The sequence below is a fragment of the Strongylocentrotus purpuratus genome, unplaced genomic scaffold, assembly GCF_000002235.5.
Source record: "Strongylocentrotus purpuratus isolate Spur 01 unplaced genomic scaffold, Spur_5.0 spur5_scaffold_17, whole genome shotgun sequence".
In the NCBI taxonomy this organism is placed as follows: Eukaryota; Metazoa; Echinodermata; class Echinoidea; order Camarodonta; family Strongylocentrotidae; genus Strongylocentrotus; species Strongylocentrotus purpuratus.
The window spans coordinates 13,028,342-13,052,281 of NW_022145602.1; the positions used below are offsets into that span (position 1 = coordinate 13,028,342).

The window sequence follows — 23,940 nt, forward strand, 5'->3', positions numbered from 1 at the left end:
AATGGCACGTTTACCCCCTGGAAAATCCCCCCCCCCTAACTATTTCCCTCGGCACATTTATCACTAAGACACTTATCCCTCCCCTGAGGATATAGTATCCAATTTCACACCATTTTGAATTTCTGGGAAGGAAAAAGACAGTTTTCCTAATTGAAATAGATTTCACAAAGAAAAATGGCTTAAATACACTTGCCTCCTACGGTATAGGCTTTACATGAAGATTTGACTGTAGCATTGCAAAACATGTTTTCATGAGACAAGTCTCTACTTGTGGTTCATATTATCATAGTCTATATCTTGAAAGAAAATATTTGTTCTGTATCCAATTTTACACAATTTTGATTTTCAAGGTAGAAAAGAAATTTTCATAATTGAAATAGATTTGAAATAAGGTGATACTTTGGATGGTTAAATACTTCACAGAAAGGATTAACCAGGTCTCGACACTACACACTAACGGGCGTGTGGGATGATGCATGGGTACCCAAGATTTTAATCCCGGACCTCAACATTTTAGGCTGGACCCCAAAATTTGAGTCCGGACTCCCAAAATGTTGAAGTTGTTACTTAGGGTTTATGCATACAGACTGTAATATACATTAGTTCAATCCGGACACCCTAAATATATATATATATATATATTAGTGTGTGTGTGGAACACTGGGTGAATAAGAGAATGCATAAATATTTCCAACTCGTTTTTGTTAATACATTGTACCGGCATTGGATAAAGCCATGCTAGCATAAATCTCAAAAAATGTACATCTCTTTTTTTTTGGTGGGACCAGGGGGGGGGGGGGGGAGGGGTATATAATGATATATGTATACATGTATGTATGTTCAAAGTGACCTATTATACTGTGCCTAATTCATGTGAAGTTATATAGATATTACACTGCACACAAATTATGATCAGTTTGTTTGCCTCTTTCCTTCAAATATTTGTAATGATGTTGATGAGTATGTGTTTGTTCGGAAAAATAGGGGGAGAGAAAGTTTAGAGAGAGGGAGGAAGAGAATGTGATTTTGGAGAGAGAGGAGAGCGAGGAAGGGTAGGGGGAGTGAGGGGAAGAGAAATGAAAGGGAAGAGAGAGAGAGAGAGAGAGAGAGTGATAAACAAGTAGAAAAGAGCGAGGGGGAAAGGGGGAAAGAATAATGAAGAGAAAAGTTGCACAGAGATAGAGAAGACAGAGGGAGAGGAAATTGGTAAAGGGAAGGAAGAGAGAAATAGGGAAAGAAGAGAGAGACTGGAAGAGAAGAAAAGAGAGCAGAATGAAGGACGAAGATTAAGAAAAAGGGAAGAGAGAGGGGGAGGTAGAAATGTTGAAAAGAGAGGGGGAGAAGGAGGGAGATTTAGAGAAAGGGTACAAATAGATAAAGAAGACGGGGGAAGAGAGAAATAAAAAGAGATATACTGGTAAAGGGGATGGAGAAAGAATTAAGGAGAGAGATTTGAAATTGGAAGAAAGACAGGAGAATAAGATACGTGGGCGGAAGGAGAAGAGAAAAGGAAGAGAAAGAGAGATATAAACACAGAGGGAGAGAGAGGGGGTAAGGGGAAGGAAGGCGGGAAGGAGTTGAAGAGATAGGGATCAAAGAGATAGAGAAGACGGAGGAAAATAGAAGTAGGGAAGTATCAGCGCCTCTTTTCATGGGGAGGAGTATACACTAATGTTATTTGATTTATCATACTGTTCCTGATCATGGGACGTTATTGATTTTATGACACTGCACAAAACTCTTTTGGTAATTATTTTCTGTAGAGGATATTTTCTTTAAAGGTAAAGACCAGTTATGGTCATGCGATTGAATTGTGAAAGAAACGTTGTGGAATCGATCAGAAAAGGTTGATCATCTAGCATCTAGCATCTGCAAGGTTCTGGAATCATCAAAATGATAAGAAATTTCGCCCATTCTTCGTAAAGTTACAAGCACTATACACAGAAAGATGTATATGGGACTACCCTATATTTCTCACAGGACCATGAGAGAAACAAATTTACCAAATATATGAATTAGTAGGCGGTTTCCCGTCAATTTTTTTATCATCATGTATTAGTCAAAACATATTCTTTCACATGATTGGTAATGAGAGCTTCCATTTCATTTTTTGAAATTGGGGCGTTACCAATACTGGTCTTTACCTTTAAGATATTTGCAAAGATAAAGAGAGAGAGAGAGAGAGAGGGGGGTGGGGATCGAGGGAGAAACAAGAGAGAGAGATGACAGAGTAAGAGGGGGATATTTGATCTTAACAAATCTTTAATATAGATGGATAAAGAGACGTACACATATACTTCATTACAAATACATACAGATAAAGTAGAGAGAGAGGGAGAGAGCACGATAAAGAAATATCAGGCAGATGACAAAAGTTTTAAGAACAACCACGCTGCGATCCTGGATTAACCAATTTATTTTAACTACATCGAAACAAACATTCACCTAGTTCAAGTTCAAGTTCAAGTTCAATGTTATTGAAGTTACAAGGCATAACATTCGTTATCCGGCTGTTTCTTTAATCTATATAACATCATTTAACATACACTATCAATTTTATACAAAATACAAAATCAGGAATAAATACAACACACAATAGACATGAGTACAAAATGGTATAGATGAAGAAATTGATGGTAAAGATAAAGAAATTGATGGTATATATGCATTTTTGTCCATGAAAAAACGAACGTCCCTTCTCATTTCATTCATTGGCATAAATGAATTACTATTAACCATTTTGCGGTTCTGCATTGCAGATTGAACATTTGTTTTGCTAACTGGAGGCACAGGTATTTTCTAATTAACACGAAGTAATTCTGTAGATAGATATGATATAATATCACAATCAGCCCCATGTATAATCTTTCATTAAATAATCCTTCGTTCTTCTGAAAAGCAACTGCAGGCTCGTTCGGAAGTTCATCGACCATTAGATAATTGGAGGTCCAAAGTTCGTCAGCGATTACAAATGCCCAGTGTAACAATATAGTTTTTTTGATTTTCCTGACTATGATGATTTGTTTGTTGACCTTTACTAGTAAAAAAAAAATATATATATAGTGTTCACTACCCCCCCCCCCCCCCCGACTGAGCGAATTATCGGCCGGCTGTGTCGCCGCTTAACATTCCTCACGAATTTGGCCCCCTCCCCTGTCGCCGGCTGGATCCGCCCCTGCATGCATACCCAAGTCATATGGAAGCAACAAACCCAGATGAACTACAGAGTGATCAAACAATCACATTACCGCTTAGTTTTGGCGGTGTGACTGAGGTGCTCGTATCACAAAACAATTTTCGCTATATTTCAACAAGTTCTAAATATTGATGGCTCTGATTATCCTGGTCTTTATACAGTGCGTCCCAGAAAACGAAACCGAGAATTATCGATGTTTTATCATAACTTAATCACATAATTGTTAAATGACACATATTTGTAAAGCTTAGATCCTCCTCTTTCATGTGATGCAACTCATATGATGCATATTTCACGCACGAGTGATTTATAACATTTCGTAGAGAGGAAACTAAAAAGTAATTTTTAGGGCGGTATCTGAATTTCAAAGAAAGAAAAAAAATCACATTTCTAGAAAGTTCATTTTCTGCCCTTTCATATAACTAATAGTCTAATTTTCAGACCATTGTATCAAACGGTCATACGTTTTATGCTGCGCAAAGATTCAAACAGTTTATTTTTTGGCCATTACAAGAAGTGGGTTAATGATATAGATAAATGCTCATGTACCCTTTTCACACTTTTTATGTATGTTAATTACCAAAGAAGAAAAAAGGCCAGTCAGTCACTCAATAGTGTCTGACAGTGAAGTGTAGCAAGTAAACGGGTTTCCTTGCATAATTTGAATATTAGGACACTGCTAACGTTTAAACTTCACAGATATGACATAAATGGCATATTCATAATTCCTGCCTAGTTCTACAGAATTTGATGTTGGCTGCAAAAGGGAAATAATATCTTTAAGCCTGCAGATATCCCCATTCCTATAAGCCTATATAAGGCAAGGATATCTGAATAATCTGAATATTACGCGTTGCTTATCGTGTCTATGTTGGTCAGATACGTACGCTATTTCAAATTCCAAGTTTATTTTGTTTCACATTTAAAAAAAAAAGAATTCACATTATTGACAAAATTAGAACACAATATGAAATATACTAAAAGTATCACATTATATGATCAATTCTTGGGAAAGACGTCCAAATTAATTGTATCGAATAGTAGGTTATACAGGGTGAAATGTGAGGAACCTATTGAAGAGCTCAGCTCATCTAATACACATTGTCAATAACATGCATAGGTAAAGGTCAGAGCCAAAGTTGTTTTCCTTAATACTAATGAGATATGCACATTATACCGGAAATTCAACGTGATACGATCGACGTCAAAGGTGAAAGTGTTGACCTCTGGGAAAACCCACCAGTACTAGTAAAAATTCAGGACGCGGCGCTTATTTGCAGTGTTGGTATCATAACCGGTGTATACTTTAGGCTTCATTGGGAAGAGAACTCGTTATTGTGACGTACATGTATTCTCTATTAATGAGTGCAGATATTGAGTTGGCCTGCAGATGTCATGTTTATTCAGCATCGTAGATATACATAATATATTTTAAGTTTACAGCAAACTTTTCATGAAAGTGGATCTTGTTGAAATCATTTAAACGGGATTCTGTGCAGGCTTAATTGCTTTCTCTAATTTGTACTCGATTCGCACATCACATCCATGGCCGAGAAGCAGGAGGGAGAGGACGTTCCGGTCTCTTCACAAGGCTTGACATGTCCACTGTGTCTTGATATCTTCGACGATGCAACCCTCTTGACCTGCGGACATACCTTCTGTCGAACCTGTCTCAGGAAATACGACCTATCCCACCAGGATCTTGATCACATGGTCTGCCCTCTCTGCAGGACAGTGACAAAGTTGTCGGCAAACCGGGTCGACGATCTCCTCACCAATGTGACGGTCAACGGACTCGTAGACGACTACCATGATGCCAGTTCTGGAGGGGCAAATGCCATCCTGAAGATGCGGCAAAAGTGCACTGTCTGCAACCTCCAGGTAGAGGCCATCGCTTTCTGCAGTACATGCGATGCATACATGTGTGATCAATGCTGCGTTGGCCACAAACAACTGAAGCTGTTCTTCGAAGGTCATGAGATCGTATCTATCCAGGATATCATTGAGGGAAATGTTAAACCTGGTCGCCCTTCCGAGAAATGTTCCGCCCACAGACAAGAGAACAAAGATATGTTCTGTCAGGATTGTAAGATGCGCGTCTGTTTCAAGTGCGTCATCATCGATCATCGAGATCACAAGATCAAATCACATCAGGACTTCGAAAAGGAAATGCAGGTTAAGGTACGTAGTCTATTAAATGGCAGGTCATTCATGAACGGCCAAAAATATATTGTTCACTCGAATATGTATTATTATTTACATATTACCCAAATGTACACCGTTGCCACATTAATTTATAACTTTTTTTTCGCTTATCTCTTTTCGTGACAATATGATATATTCTTGATAGATATAAAGATTATATCATTTAGATTTTTACCCTGGCTTAAAGGTTGGGTGACATCTAATTATATTAAGTTGTTTCCTGTTGATGTGCAGGGCTACATACAATGCATATTTTGTTTTCCAAACACCTAAATATATTTCATAGATTTCAAAATATTTTAAAACATTATGTTCTCAGACCTGCTAAGCTCCACCCTTGAAAATGTTTCAGATCTCATTCATCTTGTGACATCACCTGTTAATCATTATTGAGCTAACAAGAGACAGTCGTATGTAACTACCCCCATCATTGCACATTCTCACAAAAGAATTGCATTCTATCTTACAATACATTCAAATTAACCTTTCTTTTCCTGGTGACGTCTGACATAGCAACTCATATGTTGGTATTGTAAACAGGTTATCAGCTCTGGTGAACCTACATATACCACTGTCTCTTGACTAATAATTGACAGATGATGTCACAAGATGAATGAGATCTGGAGCATTTTTGTAGGGTGGAGCTTAGCAGGTCTGAAAATATTATTTTAAAAATGTTTAAAAACCTTTGAAATATATTTAGATATGCCCCCACTTTAAAGTGCCCCTTTTTACGTAGGAAGAGTGCCCCTATTACTTTAAATATTGTGCCCCTTTTATTTTGACACATGCCCCTCATATATGCCTTTGCAATAGGTTTCCATTTCTCATAAGTGCCCTTTTTAATCAGGTGCCAGATGTGCCCCTTTTCATTTTTGATAAGTGCCCCTGTCGCCTCTGATAATTGCCCTATTAAAATCTGGGAGGTGCCCTTTTTACATCTAAAACCTCTAATCTAAGACCTTACATTTGCATACTCTTATTTGACTATTTTATGTTGACAATATTATATGTACCATTCATTTATAGACCTTGAATTATTATACTACCATATTTTGTATTACTATGATGTATTGTGTATTTTACTTTGTTATACTTTGTTATTCAACGAATTGTTATATGATGTTTTTAATACCAGGCCTAAGATGCTAAGCAGATTTACTTCTCATCTTGTGTACCTGTATAAATATGTTTGAATAAATAAATACATAAACAAATAAATGTACTTTGACAAGTGCCCCTTTTCCTCATGATAAATGCCTTTTTTTCGAGTCCCCCTTTCCATCTCTTTTAACTGCCCATTTTATTTTGACGCGTTCCCCTTTTTCTTTTTTATAAAATAAATGCTCTTTTTCCTTCTTAGAAGTGCACCTTCACCTTTTCTTAATGACCCCTTTCACCTCTCATAAATGCTCCTATTAAAATCTGATCAGTCCCCCTTTTCTTTCAACAAGGGGGATGTGCCCCCCCCCCCCTCTGAAGCTGATTTTTTTTGTTTTTGATTTTTGAAACTGGATTCGTGCGATTTGGTTAATTCTTTAGGCAAAATTAAATGAAAGCCTTTTTTTGGGGGGGGGGGGGGGGAGATAACCCCCATCCACCGGGATCTCCGCCTTTGGTAATACATGTTGATTACTGCCTTTGGGGGTCACCCTTTGGCACAATTCCCCCTTTTTTTAAATTGAGGGGGGGGGGGGTCATCAAAAATCACACACAAACACAAAATTGAGGGGGTTCAACCCCCGCTGCGTACGCGCCTTGTGCACGCTAATTAACGGAACTAAGCTCATTAAGTTTGGGATTTCTCTTCTCTTTTAACTGCCCATTTTATTTTGACACGTTCCCCTTTTTCTTTTTTATAAAATAAATGCTCTTTTTCCTTCTTAGAAGTGCACCTTCACCTTTTCTTAATGACCCCTTTCACCTCTCATAAATGCTCCTATTAAAATCTGATCAGTCCCCCTTTTCTTTCAACAAGGGGGATGTGCCCCCCCCCCCCCCCTCTGAAGCTGATTTTTTTTGTTTTTGATTTTTGAAACTGGATTCGTGCGATTTGGTTAATTCTTTAGGCAAAATTAAATGAAAGCCTTTTTTGGGGGGGGGGGGGGGAGATAACCCCCATCCACCGGGATCTCCGCCTTTGGTAATACATGTTGATTACTGCCTTTGGGGGTCACCCTTTGGCACAATTCCCCCCTTTTTTAAATTGAGGGGGGGGGGGGGGGTCATCAAAAATCACACACAAACACAAAATTGAGGGGGGTTCAACCCCCGCTGCGTACGCGCCTTGTGCACGCTAATTAACGGAACTAAGCTCATTAAGTTTGGGATTTCTCTTTACATTAAATAACGAGGATCTAGAAGTTTCGTTGTATAAAACAAATGATGCACGTTTCATTGCTCCTTGCGGAATCTATGAGTCTGTACATACAGCCTCAACTCGAATGCGAATAGATCGTATAATGAACACGTTCGTATGTACCATTAGTATAATTACTCCTGATTCCTGAACACATGTAGTTGGCATAATACTATCTTATAAATGATATGAGGACATTCGAAAATAAAGTGTTTTGTTGGAACTTTCACTGTTCAGTGTTATTTTACAAACAGATATAAGTAGGTTTATTGAGTTTGGATCCTCGTCGTCGTCTCTTTCTCCAGAGAAACCTTGTTCAGAAAAATGAAATAAATCCATAACTTGCAGATATTAATTATGCTACCTGTACTTCTTAAAGTGTAGTTTGACATATTGATAATGTTCTCTGCGCACCCCCCCACCCCCACTCAATGTTATTAAGGGTACGCGTATGCAGGCGCGGATCCAGGGGGACCGAGCGGGCCTTGCCCCCCCCCCCCGCAAACAAAAGAAAAAAAAGAGAGAGAGAGAGAAGGAAAAGAAGGGAGAGGGAAAGAGGAGAGAAAGGGAAAGAAAGAAGAGGAAGAAGAAAAAGATAAGGGGGAGGGAAAAGATCTTCTATGAAGGGCCCTAAGGCGGGCCCCTAGATGCTTATCTGACGATAATTTAAGGCATGAAACCCTGAGATTCTCGGGGCTCCGCCCCATAGACCCCACGCCAATGCCAATGTCACAAATAAGGTATCAAGAATATGCTCATCTGACCGTAATTAAATGCCTATACCCCCTGAGCTTCAGGGGGCTCTGTCCCTCGACCCCCGCTGGGGCTTTGCCCTAGACCCCAGGCCAATTTACGCTACGCTCTACCTGATCGTAAATACATTAGCCTCCCCCACTCACCTTGTAAAACGTTCAGCAGGGCCTGCATATAAGAGTATGGGCGGCCGAGCGACTTCCGAAGTGGGGGGGGGGGGGGGGGGGAGGGGGGCACCAATACAAAAGTGCACCTACAAAGGGAAATCTCAAAGCGAAAATATACCATTATATGCTAGAGGATCAACCTTTTCTGATCGATTCCACAACGTTTCTTTCACAATGCCTCGCATGACTAAAACTGGTCTATCACTGTGAAAAATTTGGGCAATATTTTTCAACACTTTGCCCAACGTTGTGCCAATAGTCAACCCAACCATCTATTGGGCAATATTTTCGTATTTTGCCCAACAGCTGGTCAAGATTTTCCCAACAAGTGGGCTACCGTAGTCAGGCAGTTGAAGGGTCATATATTTGCCCAAATTTTGGTCAAAATATGAAGCAATTATGCATGCGTGAAGTAGGGTACTTATGTTTACCAATACCACTGGGAAAAATATTGCCCAATAGATGGTTGGGTTGACTATTGGCACAACGTTGGGCAAAGTGTTGAAATAATATTGCCCAAATTTTTCACAGTGTACCTTTAATGATGAGAGGAAAAGGGGACACTTATCAGGAAAGAAAAGAAGCATGCGCCAAAGTACAAAAAGTAATTATCATCATTACTTCTTACACCCTCAAAAAGAGGCACTCACCAGGGATGAAAAAAGTCAGTCATGAGAATAGGAAATGGGTATTTGTCGACGGAAAAGGGGCCCCCATCAGATTTTGGTAGGGGCTTTTCTAAGATATCCTTATCAGAGGTGAAAAGAGGCACTTCTCGCATCTGAAAAGAGGCAATGAACAGAGAATGGTGCACTTATGAGAAGATAAAAGGGCTCTTTTCAATGGGAAACTTATCATTAAGAAAAGGAGCACTTATTAGAAAGGAAAAAGGCACATGTGAAAATATAAGGTGCGCTTATCCGAGTTAAAATGGGGGTAGTCATAAAAGGGGAAGGGGCACTTCTTACAAAGAAAAGGGGGCCCTTGTCAAAGTAAAAGAGGCACGTACCTCTCAGATTTCAATAAGACAATTATCAGAGGTGAAGGGGGCACTTATCAAAAGTGAAAATAGGCACTTCTCGTACCTAACTAGGGGCACTTACTAGAGATTAAAAAGGGCACTAATGAGAATGGAAAATAGACCCTTATTGCAAAGAAAAAGGGGGAACTTGTCGAAGGAAAAGGGGCACGGGTCCAAATAAAAGTAGCACTTATCAGAGATGAAAAGGTGAAGGGGGCACTTATCAAAAGTGAAAATAGGCACTTCTCGTACCTAACTAGGGGCACTTACTAGAGATTAAAAAGGGCACCAATGAGAATGGGAAATAGACCCTTATTGCAAAGAAAAAAAGGGGTACTTGTCGAAGGAAAAGGGGCACGTGTCCAAATAAAAGTGGCACTTATCAGAGATGAAAAGGGGAAGAGGCACTTTTACAAATTAATAGGGGTACTTGTCAAAGTAAAAATGTTAAAAGGGGCACTTCTTAAACAAATTATGGGGCACTTTTCCTAAGTAAAAGGGGACAATCGGGTGCTTAAAAAAATGGAGGCCCGCTCTGTGGGGGTTATGCGGATTTTTGTTTTGTTTTTGGCTCATTTGGCCCATTACGTATCAATATTTGGCTCGCATAAGCTTGTCAGCTGCCATGGTGAGTGCACTATTTACGATTGGGGTTTTCCGGTAAATGAATGCAATTTATTCCATTGAACTTTATTTTAAAAAACTTCATACCATTATCGTTACTTCCCATTTTTTTCCATTTCTGTTCCCTTCGTTAATTCCTCTAAATGAGTACTAAGCAGGTCCTGTTGACGGAATAATTATAATTAATAGATATTTCAATTAGGATACCAGGTTGTGTTTCGGAAAGCCTAAAATTGTGAATATCAAAGGCTTATGCCGAAAGGATGGGTAGCGTCCTCGGAAATTTGAAAATCGCGCCAGCCGATATTTTGCTCAACCCCTCCCCCCCCCCCTTTCAGCAAAAAAAAAGAGATAAATTTCTGGTCACAATAAAAAATTAAAACAAATGTTTTGTCAGGGGGAGGGGGACAAGGCCCGCTCCCCCCCCCCTTCCCTTGAACCGGGCCTTGATTTCAGAATGTGATCAGAATTTCACATTCAAATGAGAATCATTCTTTTTGCTTTCCTTCAACTTCCGTTCTTTAGGTGAGTGATCTTCTCCATCGTTGTAAAGCAAAGAAGTCAGACCTGGAGAAGAACATTCAGAATGTGGAGACACATCGTGATGAAGCACATACTGCGTTTCAGCTACTACGTCAAAATGTGGGCCTAGCCTGTCGTACCAAGGTCAAGCGACTAGAAGACAACCGACGTGTACTCATTGAGAAGATCGATGCTCTGGAACGTAGTTTTAATGAAGCCCTCAACGGTCTAAAGTCGAACGACCGACAGATGATCAAGAGCATTTGTAGTTCGGTAGATTTGGTGGATAATGACAGACTAGGTTGCCTTGAGACGGACAGTCTATCTGCTCACACATTCCTTTGCGAAGAGATCAATGGCTTGCTAAAGGAGGTTATTGATCAAACCTCTGCAGCAACCATAAAGGAGAAGGCAAACAAGCAGAAGTTCAAGCCTGCAGATGACACCAGTCTTGACCTCGGGAATATCTCAGAAACAGTTCTAGGACAATTACCTCCTGGACAATCACCCTCCGGCCAATTACCAACGGCACGTTTTTTAAACCGCACCCGTCCCCTAGGAGAATTACTCGCCTCCCCGAGAACAGGTACCCTCCCACCACCTCCCCCTCCCGCTTGCTGGGACGAGCCTTAGGACATCCCCCTCAGCTCCCCTTCCAGCCTGATCAACAAAATGTCATGAATATGGACCATAACCCGCCTCCCCCTCCCGCTTGGGTAGCCCCTTGGGACATCCCCCCTCAGCTCCCCTTCCAGCCTGATCAACAAAATGTCATGAATATGGACCATAACCCGCCTCCCCCTCCCGCTTGGGTAGCCCCTTGGGACATCCCCCCTCAGCTCCCCTTCCAGCCTGATCAACAAAATGCCATGAATATGGACAATTACGCCAGCTCCCCATCCTAGTAGCTTACCCCCGAGGAGAAGTACCCTCCCCCACCTCCCCCTCCTTGAAGGTTACCCCCGAGGGCAAGTATCCTCCCCACCTCCCTCTCCTAGTAGCTTACCCCCAAGGACCAGTAACCTCCCCCACTTCCCTCCCAAATAGGTTACCCCCGAGGACAAGTACCCTCCCCCACCTCCCCCTCCTAGTAGGTTACCCCCGAGGACAAGTACCCTCCCCCACCTCCCCCTCCTAGTAGGTTACCCCCGAGGACAAGTACCCTCCCCCACCTCCCCCTCCTAGTAGGTTACCCCCGAGGACAAGTACCCTCCCCCACCTCCCCCTCCAAGTAGGTTACCCCCGAGGACAAGTACCCTCCCCTACCACCCCTCCTAGTCGGTTACCCCTCGAGGACAACCGTCAGTTGCCCGGTAAAAGGTCGCTATGCGTGGGTGCTGGTAAAAAAGGGGGAACCGAGAAAAAACGCTTTTGAAGTTTTAACATCTACTTCGAGGGCTAAAAATGACAATGTTTCTATGTTCCAAGTACCCAAAACTATTCTTAGAGAAGATATTAACCTGGTTTATTATGTTCTCAAATTAGTTTGCAAATATATCTTCCTTTTGCTAATACGTTTTGCTGGAAACAAAAAATCCCGAACGGGCAACTGACGTACCTCCTCCCACCACCGCCTCCTAGTAGGTTACCCCCGAGGTTATTTCCCGCGATAGACAACGGGAAGACTACTGAAATTGTACATATTCGTGGGGCGGCAAATGCAACCACGTTTCGTTTGCATGCTAATAATTACATGTAAAATAATATACAGAATCAAATTTGACATATTGCCGACATTCACACTTGCTCCCGAACTCAAAATTATAAAAAAAACTTGCGAAATTGTACAATCGATTCACTGACAAGTCTGCTACATTGTATTTACAGCGTGTGTTAAAGATTTCACTACGCGCGCAATAGTGTGCGATAGCATTCGGGCTGCACGGCCTCGTTCGCTGCATTGCACACGTGCAGAATGCATAATGGCAAGCATGGATTAGGCACTCTGAAGGCACTTTGAATAAGAAAAGGTGCAACTATTTTTTGGAATGATATAATTTAAATGTATAGTTTGGATCACATGTAGTGTCATTCTAAGCATTATAATGGACTTTATTATATATATTATTCTTCCAAAAAAATGATTGGAATATGCTAAAATTTAAAAAAAAGCTGTTTTATATAAAATCTGCTGCTATATGTAGTTTTTCATTTTTAAGTAGTTCTGATTATATAAATATATCATAAAGCACTTTGAAAACCATTTAAAAACGTTATTCTGTGTCGATCACTATGTTTTGCTAGCTTACTACCTGCATAATATGACAAGCTTTGGATATACCATGCAAACATTGTCTCAGTATGCTCTTTTCTTCCACTTTACAAAGAAAGGAAGCATTTCGGAACTTGATTATCAGATCATTCAAAAGACCAAACATTATGTGGGATGTTGTTGTTTCGAAGAACTCAATATGTGTGCATCTCAGTATTTTATAACCATCATATATAGTCATAGTAGGTTTTCTTTTCCTGAAATTAAAGTTCATTTATTGACATGTAGAGTTTTCTTTAAATTATGATCATCAATCATAAAACAAGCACTTTGTTTCGTTTTAATTTTTTCTTCTATATAAAATGCTATTAGCATGCAAAATTAGACAAAATAAAAACATTAAAGGGATTGATATATTCATTGTTGATATAGGTATTGATAGTTCAAAAATTTCCCAATATGCAGATGACACAACATTATTTGTGGAATCTGTTAATGATATACAATATATTATGAATGAAATTAACGATTTTGGAGACTATGCAGGTCCGAAAATAAATTGGAATAAGACAAAAGTTATGATACTGAATACTGTAGATAATTTTGTTCATGATAATGCAATTATACATACTGATCAACCTGTAAAATATCTAGGAGTATATGTAGGCGAAAATAAGAAATTGTTACAAGATTTAAACTGGAATGTAAAAATTGATAAAATTCGAAATGTATTAAATATGTGGAAAATGAGAGATTTTACTTTTTATGGCAGAATAATTGTTTTGAAAATGTTAGCGGTGTCACAAATTGTATATACCGCAACTGTCGTACCAGTTCACAGATATTGAACAGACTATTATTTTGTTTCTTATGGAACTCCCAAAAAGATAAAATTAAACGTAATGTAATTATAAGTGATATGGAAAATGGTGGATTGAATATGATTGATGTTGCTAGTAAAATATCTTCACTTCGTTTGGCATGGCTATCTCGTTTTTTAATGATAATGGCTCTTATTGGAAAAATTTGTTTAGATACTGGTCCGACAAAATTGGGGGTTTGCCACTATGTTTACATTTCAATTGTAACATAAAGGATATGAATTTATTATGCTCTAAACATAATTTGCCAGAATTCTATGTAGATCTTTTTTGTACTTGGTCAAAACTAAAATTCATTGATATGTTTAAAGTAAGAAATATTACAAATGAAATTATTTGGAAAAATAGTGACATTACCTTTAAGAAAAAATACTGTTTTTATCGAGAATGGCAAGAGGCCGCTTTATTGAAAATTCATAATTTGATTACAAATGGTATTTGGAATGACTCTACAATACTAAATACAAAAGTGAAAGCACAACAACTCTTATTTGATTTTAAATATACAACATTAAAGAAAGCATTTCCACAGTGTTGGTTGGATAGATTAAGCTATGAATTTGAACAAGAATGTGATATTTCGAATATGATAGAAATAGAAACAGGGGATAAAGTGAATGTTTTTGTTATGAAAGTGAAAGATTACTATCGTTTGTTAATACGTAAAAAGTCAAAAGAACCAAATATCATTTACTTTGGGAATTTCTTTTTAGATTTGGATAATGACCTTGTTTGGAAGGATGTCTTTTTATTTAAATTAAAGCAAATTCGTAATAATAAAGTTAAACAATTTAATTTCAAGATGATTCATAGATTTATTGCCTCAAAAGAAAACTTATATAAATGGCAAATTGTTAATAATAATTTATGCAAATCTTGTGGACAAGTTGACTCAACTTTTCATTTTATGCTTTATTGCAAGGATGTGACTTTGTTTTGGAAAATAATATGTAATTTGATATTTAATCTATTCCAAATAGAAATAAAAATATACCATGAGATAATAGTTGTAGGTAAGGATATTGGAAACAAGAAATATTCACTTCCGAATATTATGCAATTTATAAATGTTACATTAAGAAGATTGTTAATGGTTCTGTTTACTACCCATATACCTTGTTTTTTAAATTCAAGTCGTTGCTAAGATTATTTTTAAGATATGAATGTGTTAGCAGAGAAAATAATACTAAGTTTGAAGAATTGTTGAATATACTTAATCTTTAGCCTATGTTATGTTTCACTCAATCATTGAATTATTAATGTACATATGTATTACTATTATGGAAATAAAAACCTTGCTTGAGGATCAGAGAAAAAAGGGAAAAAAATGCTCAATTTTATCAAGTAAAGAATTTTCATATTGGAGTCATAAAAACTCATGATTAAAGAATTGCGATGTACCTGTTTACATTTGATGGACTATCATGAAGTACATGTGCATCATTAGAGGTCAAAGAAAAGATGAACGAACCAAAATCATGGGTCAAAATGTTTATTTCGTTCTTCAATGTACTTTGGAAGAAATCCCCAAACGACACTAGTGAAATGCATGTCTTTGGCTTTGATATTGATGAATAATAAAAACTTTTGTTTGTTTTTGGATTTAGATATGAGTGTGCATGTAAAGTTGCATAGGTTGGGTCCAGCCGTTGATTGGAACTGGTGTTACAATGTAGATAAACTGTTGGAGAATTACAAGACAATGGAGCGAGGGGAGGGTGTCATATTATGTGCATTCTATGTTGCCTGGCCCTCTTCTATTTTCTATCTTTTACTATCTTTCACTGTTCATTTTCTCACGTTTTTGCTTTTCAATATGGGTAAGGAAGAGGAGGGGTATATTTGCATGAGCTCTTCCAATTCGCGTGTACATGTAATGTTACGCCACTGCGTATTGTATATTGAACTGTAGTTGCATATGTATTGGAATGAATGTACTTTGTAATTTTGTATGGTTTCTGATGTTCTCCGAATAAATAGGCTAATCCATAGTGTGTATATTGCAGAATGATTTGGAGGATGATTATGTTATCTTTGTAACCACTGGCATAGATGCGATGGAGTGGGGAATATTCCTCTTCCCTCTTGATAAGCAACATTTTAAACAGATCAGAGGAACAACAAAAAATGCAAAGAAAAGAAAGATAATAGGACCAGCACTCAAACTGAACAGGAAATATGCTATGCATCTGGTTGCGATGTACATATTGAATTTAATTGCTGAGGGAAAATAATACAAAGTGATAATATTTTTTGAACAGATGATTCTGCATTTATCGAAAAATCAAATACAAAAATATTCAAATAACAATGATAGTCTAATTATAATATAATTGATTTACATAAACGTGACAACTGAAATACACACACAAAAAAATGCATGTTTATAAATGAAAACTTGAAAGTATGGCGGTAAATCAAAGAATCAAGATATATGAAGAGGCCCACTATCATAAGCATTATAGCAGAGAGAGAGAGAGAGAGAGAGTTGGAGAGAGAGAGAGAGGGTGTGCATGTCAGGTGTGTGCAGTAAGTGTTCGATTCGTTTTGTTTATGAACTAGTCATCTTAAATTAATTAATATAAACGATTAAAATCGTTAAGACCTTATAATGTTTATGAATATTTGGATATTAAATGTTTTTAACTGACTCTTTGAAACAATTAATATTGTCAGGTAAAGCATGCCAAATATCTGAACCAGGGTGTTTTAACGATTTATAGACCATAATAATGTTTGGATTAGTCAAATGGAAGTCGGATGAGTGTCGTGTAGGATAAGAACGTATATTACTATATATTTCGAATATATCGAGTATATTTCGAACTGCTAATGGTAAAGTATTTATCTAAAATTGAGTTTGCAGTCAGTAAAATGTGACAATGCACTTTGAAGGCATTTGCAGTCTGAAACAAGAAATCAACTATCCCTTTAACGGGAAAATCAATAAAAAGAAAAATATATGTTCTTGGTGTGAATTAGTTTCACTTTCTACCTTATATATTTACATATATACATTTACATTATCATATTTCATTAATATCATATACTCATTGTTGAATCCACGGGGGTACAAAGGGGCAATTTCCCGACAAAAATCTGCCTTGCGTGTTCATATTGGCATACTCGTATGCCTCCTGGAGGGCGTTTCACAAAGCCTTAAATACAATTTGAATGAGAATGGGATTGTCATGCTTAGTTCAAACAATTTTTTGAAAGAGACATATGCAGCCAATGAACTTACTGTAATTTTGAAACGATTGTTAAACAATGTGGCCCAAAATAAATCTGTACATGGACGATTTACCAACCAGCATATGTACACAGTTTCAATGGTGCACTGTTAGCCATTTGTCATGATTTTAAAGGCCTTTTGTAATATCATGTGATTCTTTAGAAATTCAGATCAGTTACATCTAAATGCTGGGAAATGTATGTTAATATATATGAGATCGATAGATATATTATAGATATGCACAGGGGCGTACGCAGGGGGGGGGGGGGGAGGTTGGGGGTTCAATCCCCCCTTTGGTATTTTTATGTGTGTAAACCCCCCTAAAAAAAACCTAACCCCCCCCGCAAGATATATTATAGATATGCACAGGGGCGTACGCAGGGGGGGGGGGTTCAAAACCCCTCCTTTGGTATTTTTTATGTGTGTAAACCCCCCTAAAATATATATATATATATATATATATGCCCACGGCTAACCTAAAAAAGGTAAAAATCCTGCGTACGCCCCTGGATATGCATATAACTTCAATCAAACACTCGGCTTATTGTATGATATTTTTACATTTATATAAATCATTTAGCTGCAAATACAAACGTCGTACTTACAATGTTTGCTTGAAGGTCCCACTTGCAGGCCAACAAAAATGAACAGGTTAAATTCCAACAACATAATTTGAAAGATAATACTAATGTAGAACTTCCCTCAAAGCGAAAAGGGGCTCGAAAATGACTTTAAGTGAGAAAATAACGATCATTAATTGTTGAATCAACTTTTTCAGACCCTTGTACCGAATGGTCGTACGTTTTGGGCTGCGCAAAGATTCAATCAGTTTATTTTTGGCCAATACAAGAATTGGGTTATTGACGTAAACGAACTCTCATGTACCTTTTACAGCTCATGTTTGATATGTATGTTATTACCAAAGGAAACAAGAGTCAGTCAATCACTCAATAGTGTCTAGAAAGTAAACAGGTTTCCTTGCATAATTTGAATATTAGGACACTCCTAACGTATAGATTTCACGGAAAGGACACACGTAGCATGTTTATAATTCCTGCAAAGTTCTACAGAATTTGAAGTTGGCTGCAAATGTGACCTAGTACCTTTAAACTATCATAGACCACCATGGCATATAATGACTGTAAGACGGTGACGTTCAAATTCTTATTGGGAAATTCAATAAAAAAGAAAAATATAATTTTTTTCTTAGTGTGAATTTGTTTAACTTTCTACCTTGAAATATTTACATACACTGTCGCTCATAACGTTGGAATATTTTTTTCAATACATCCCCCCCCCCGGTCCCCATCATAAACAAATTCTCTGTATGGCCATGTATTATGGCTCAAGGCATGGGCACACAGAAGATTTTTTTTCTGCTGGGGACCGGGGGGAATGCAATAATTTATTGAAAATGTATTGCATTTTCTGTGTTTTTTTATTTATGGAAACTGCCCCCTACCCTAGCCCCCGCTGCGTACAGTCATGGTTCAGTTACAAAACAATGGCCTCGTAACTGTGAGGCCCCAGAATCAAAACCGTGTCGATGTGCTATATTAGTGCCCTTTTGTAGGGCATTAATCCTAATTACTGTCATTTATGACTTAAGGGCCCCTAATTGATAAGCATAGTAGCATACACATTCTTTAGCAGTCGCGCAAAACAAACACTGGCAAATTATTATTCAATAAAATCTGAGAATGTATACTATTGTCAAAATAATTCCATAAATTGGGGTAAAAATTAAATATTCCATCGTTGTGAGTGACAGTGTATATACATTTACATTTTCATATTTCATTTTTAAATCATATTATCTTTTTGGCGATGAAAGTGATAGATCCTCGGGGGTACAAAGGGGCAGGTGCCCAACAAAAAATATGCATTGCACATTGTACTTCAGAGCATCTTTTTAAAAATATATTCAAATCTTGATTCTCAATCATTATATGGCAAAAATATTTCACAACTCTCCACATGTGAGTGTCGTAAATGTTTAATTATCGACTGTCAACTATTGTACTTCTATTGCACTTCGAGGTGTCGTGGTCTAGTAAATAAGTTACCAGTCTGTGCATCTCGAGGTTCGAGTCCCGCCACGTCACTAATGACATTTGGTAAGACATTTATCTACATTTGCCACACTCGACCCAGGTGTGGTAAATGAGTAACTGGTAGGAAATAATTCATTGAAATGCTAAATCGCCATGATGGCAGTCATGCTAAAGCCGGGGTAATAATGGTTGAGCACCAGGACGGTCAGGTTCTTGGCAGACATGAGCGCAGTACAAGAACCAAACCGTTTGCTATCAATATTTCATTATCATTATTTATCATATTAATATAATCTTCGTAACTTTGGGTCATCCAACCGCACTATTGCTAACTGTAAATCTCCAGAATTACGTGAAGAAAGCCGTTATTGGCATGATTATGTTCGACACTCTTGACATTGAACGTGTGTAATGAAAGATGCCAAGGAAGCAAACAGAGCCAATTACAATATAACTTTAAGGAAATAGAGCTTATTGATAGAAGCAAACGCAAGCATGTGTGGAGTGAGAGAAACCATTCGACAACATGTACGATCTACTGTCAAGCGCAGTGTATTAAACTGGCCTCTCTCCTTAAGCCTCAGACCAACAATGTCATAGAGCCTTATCACTACGTGTCCGGTATTTTGATCAACACTCGCTACATACACCCTGTCCTGCTCGTCCACGGCGTGATACAGGTTGACACCGTGTGGAGATTGTAGATACCTCCCGGAATTCCCATTCCTGTCATAGACCGCCACCATCCTTGGGTATTTAGTTTTCCTGAAAGAACAATTTGTGACGATCAAACCCGACTTGGTTGCACATACCTGGTGAGCGATTTTGTTTGTTGTTGGCACAACGTGTTTGAGTGTTTTTCCCGAGGGGTCGTAGATGGAGACATTATTTGAATGTTGGGTCATGAGAATTTCATCTGATTGACTCCTACTCAATCGCAAATAATTTCCATTGCTTGTCACTTTAGTAGTAGATTCCCAAACGCCATGGGGAGAATACCTGTGTACCTTTGTATAACTTGTAGATACGCATAGAGTCATGTCACTTTGAAAGACAAGATCAAAACATTTCATATCGTGTGGAATGTTGGAATATTTCCTAGGTACATCTTCATCTGAATTAAAGATATTAATGTAATGTGCATAATAATATGTGATTGCCACTGAGTTATTAGTGTATTTTGTCATCGCCTCAAAATCTTCAGGTAGATCTACACACTTAATGACACAGACTTTCGGTTGACTTTTAGACTGTGGAACGGATAGCCCTGTTGTGATATCCTCTTCTGCAATCTGGGCTTCCTCCCCTATGGTTGCTGCAGAAGTGTCATCGGAAGCACCCTTCAGCATGTCATCCAGTGCAGCCTCAGCATCTGTTTCTGAGATATCCCCAAGGTCAAGACTGGTGTCATCTGCAGGCTTGAATCTCTGCTTATGTGCCTTCTCCCGTATGGTTGCTGCAGATGTTTGATCAATAACCTCCTTTAGCAATTCATCGATCCCTTCGCAAAGGAATGTGTGAGCAACAAGACTGTCCGCCTCAAGACATCCCAGTCTAGGTTTACCCACAAGATCTACCGAACTACAAATGCTCTTGATCATCTGTTCATCATTCGATTTGACAACGTTGAGGGCTTCATCAAAACTACGCTCCAGAGCATCGATTTTCTCAACGAGTGCACCTCGGTTATCTTCTAGTTGCTTGACCTTGGTATGACAGGCTTGGCTGACATCTTCACGTAGTAGCTGAAGAGCACTATGTGCTTCATGACGATGTGTCTCCACAGTCTGAATGTTCTTCTCCAGTTCTGATTGCTTTGCTGTACAACGATGGAGAAGACCACTCACCTGAATAACGAAAGTAGTAGGACAGCAAAACGAATGATTCTCACTTGAAGGTGAATTTCTGATCACATTCTTTAATCACCACTGTTAAGGCTCGTTCAGACCATGATATATTGAATTGGGTTTTACTGAACCAATAATCAGAGTACTTTTTAATAACATGCATTTATTTTGCCTAACACGTAATTTTACTAATAACCGGTCATTAGTACATACTTATGGCCGGTCATTATTTAACAAATAATACACATCATTTTGTTCGGGCATTAGCAAAAATTACCCACACTCGGTACCTTCGAAACAGTCCAAACATCCTCGACTATCGCATCGGACGTGTTAGACTGTTCCACAGGTACCTTGTTTGGGTAATTCTTACTATTAAAATGCCCTCATTGACGTGTATTATTTGTATAATATCACACGAGCTGACTGCCAATTAGCATATTTCACAAGACGGCATCACAAGTGAACTATTCTCTTAGGGAGTGATATTGGTGTCTCACGAAAGAAAAGTCGTTCCATAAAACCTATGTTATTGTGCTTGTCAGATAATTTTGTACCTTTTATCAGGGTTTTGTCACAGAATTTTCGGACTTGTGAACTCCTCACCCGATAGAAAATCCTGGATCCTACACAGTTGAGATCAGTGTTATAATTCATAATTATAATGAGCCTTTCAATGTATAATAAATATCGATGCTCCAATAGAATATTATTATAATCCTTTTCATGAAATGATTGAAAGGGTATGATTTATTTTGATAAAGTTTATATCTCCCCAGACCTCTTACAGATTTATCTCTATGATCAATACACTACAGTCTATCAAGAATAAATCAAATTGTCACGATAAGAGGTAAGGAAAAATTATTATAACTTCATTTGGCAACGGTGTACATTTGGGTAATCTGTAAATAATAATAATACATATTCGAACAAGATATTTAAGACGGTTCATGAATGATCTGCCGTTGGGCTACGTACCTTAACCTGCATTTCCTTTTCGAAGTCCTCATGTGATTGTATCTTGTGATCTCGATGATCGATGATGACGCACTTGAAACAGACGCGTATCTTACAATTCTGACAGAAAATATGTTTGTTCTCTTGTCTGTGGACGGAACATTTCTCGGAGGGGTAACCAGGTTTAGAATTTCCCTCAACGATATCCTGGATAGATACGATCTCATGACCTTCGAAGAACAGCTTCAGTTGTTTGTGGCCAACGCAGCATTGATCACACATGTATGCATCGCATGTACTGCAGAAAGCGATGGCCTCTACCTGGAGGTTGCAGACAGTGCACTTTTGCCGCATCTCCAGTATCGCACTGCCCCCTCCAGACCTGGCACGGTGGTCGTCCACGAGTCCGTTGACCGTTACATTGGGGAGGAGATCGTCGACCCGGTTTGAGGACAACTTCGTCACTGTCCTGCAGAGAGGGCAGACCATGTGATCAAGATCCTGGTGGGATAGGTCATATTTCCTGAGACAGGGTCGACAGAAGGTATGTCCGCAAGAGGTCAAGAGGGTTGCATCGTCGAAGATACCAAAACACAGTGGACATGTCAAGCCTTGTGAAGAGATCGGAACGTCCTCTTCTTCCTGCTTCTCGGCCATGGATGTGATGTGCGCACCGGTGACAAATTAGAGAAAGCAATTAAGCATATAGCTGCACTAAATCATGTATGTTTGAAGAGTTTATTGTTTACCTGAAGAATATATCTATATCTGCGATCTTGATGGTGATATAAAAATGATATCTGCAGGCCTTACTCGATATATGTTCTGATTATTACGGAATACGTGTACGTCACATTATAAACACAAGTTATCTACCCAAATGTTAACGTACACAACGTCAATGGTGCCTACGCTGCAAATAGGCGCTGCGCCCTGAATTGATGCTTTATTTGTAGTAGTACTGGTGGGTTTTCCCAGAGAGCGCCATTTTAACCTTTGACTTCGATCTCACCACGTCGATTATACTGCGTGCTATTGAAGTCATCTCATTTGTATGTAATAAACCAAAATTGTCCTTTCTACATACAGTAAATGTGCATCACAACCTTCAACAGTGGCGTACGTATCTTTATATAAATTGCTAACTAACTGGGACACAATAAGCAATGCCTAAGGTATCCTAGCTTGCTTTTAATTGCTTGCCTTTGGAAAGGCAATGGTGTCTGGTGTATACATGGGGGTATCTGCAGACCTCAATGTAGAGGGATAATGTATAAGCATTTACCCCTTAAACACAATATATATATATATATAAATCATAATCATTATCATTTTTTAATAAAATAAATTAAAATTTATTGTCATCGTGATTCTCTGGTATAGTTAAAAGCTTGAAGTCCATTATTATTTTGTTAAAAGAGAAAAATACAACATATAGACGGCGAGAGGGAGGATATTTCGGGAGTAACATAATTTAGAGTAACTTTGAAAAATCCAGCGATTTGTATCACGTTTTTATGTCCATACATATTGTGCTTTGTGAAAATCGGGATAACTCAATATAGTAGTTTCACCAAAGCAAAGGGTGTTTTTTCTTAAACGTATATTCATTTAAATCATGTGTAAAATTTACATTTATTATGTGTCTTTCTTTTGATATTTTATATGACGGATCCTTGTGGTATACCCCACAAATGTAAGGAAATTACCTATATAACAGCTTTTGCCTACTCTCGTGCTCGTCTCTTAACATTTGTTTACTATCATATTCTTACTTATACAAGCATATCAAATCTTTCACTTGGATCTAGCTGAAGCAGGCTGATTGTTATGGTACAAGACTCATCTGCCCCCGACTTATGAATGAATTAATGAGGGTTGAAAATTTATTACACTGTCATTCA

The 23,940-nt window shown here is 38.3% G+C and overlaps 2 protein-coding genes across 2 annotated transcripts; one reads left to right on the forward strand and one right to left on the reverse strand.

The window, feature by feature from the left end:
• The first annotated feature begins 4,496 nt into the window (after window positions 1-4,496).
• On the forward strand, window positions 4,497-11,480 carry LOC115925036 (E3 ubiquitin-protein ligase Midline-1-like). The gene is made up of 2 exons (XM_030988187.1): window positions 4,497-5,377; window positions 10,851-11,480. The coding sequence occupies exons 1-2, from the start codon at window positions 4,742-4,744 to the stop codon at window positions 11,478-11,480; spliced, it is 1,266 nt and encodes a 421-aa protein (XP_030844047.1). The 5' UTR covers window positions 4,497-4,741.
• Window positions 11,481-19,372: 7,892 nt separating this feature from the next.
• On the reverse strand, window positions 19,373-22,693 carry LOC115925037 (E3 ubiquitin-protein ligase Midline-1-like). Its single transcript, XM_030988188.1, has 3 exons — window positions 22,058-22,693; window positions 20,481-21,076; window positions 19,373-19,481 (listed from the first exon to the last, which is right to left on the reverse strand). The coding sequence occupies exons 1-3, from the start codon at window positions 22,691-22,693 to the stop codon at window positions 19,373-19,375; spliced, it is 1,341 nt and encodes a 446-aa protein (XP_030844048.1).
• Window positions 22,694-23,940: the final 1,247 nt, after the last annotated feature.

Bases quoted from the DNA above. Each gene is read 5' to 3' on its own strand.
- LOC115925036 (XM_030988187.1), top strand. From the start codon at position 4,742: ATGGCCGAGAAGCAGGAGGGAGAGGACGTTCCGGTCTCTTCACAAGGC. The intron at 5,378-10,850 runs GTACGTAGTCTA...TCCGTTCTTTAG, and splicing joins AAAAGGAAATGCAGGTTAAG to GTGAGTGATCTTCTCCATCG.
- LOC115925037 (XM_030988188.1), bottom strand. From the start codon at position 22,693: ATGGCCGAGAAGCAGGAAGAAGAGGACGTTCCGATCTCTTCACAAGGC. The intron at 21,077-22,057 runs GTACGTAGCCCA...TTCGTTATTCAG, and splicing joins AAAAGGAAATGCAGGTTAAG to GTGAGTGGTCTTCTCCATCG. The intron at 19,482-20,480 runs GTCTAAAAGTCA...AAATATTGATAG, and splicing joins ACAGGGCTATCCGTTCCACA to CAAACGGTTTGGTTCTTGTA.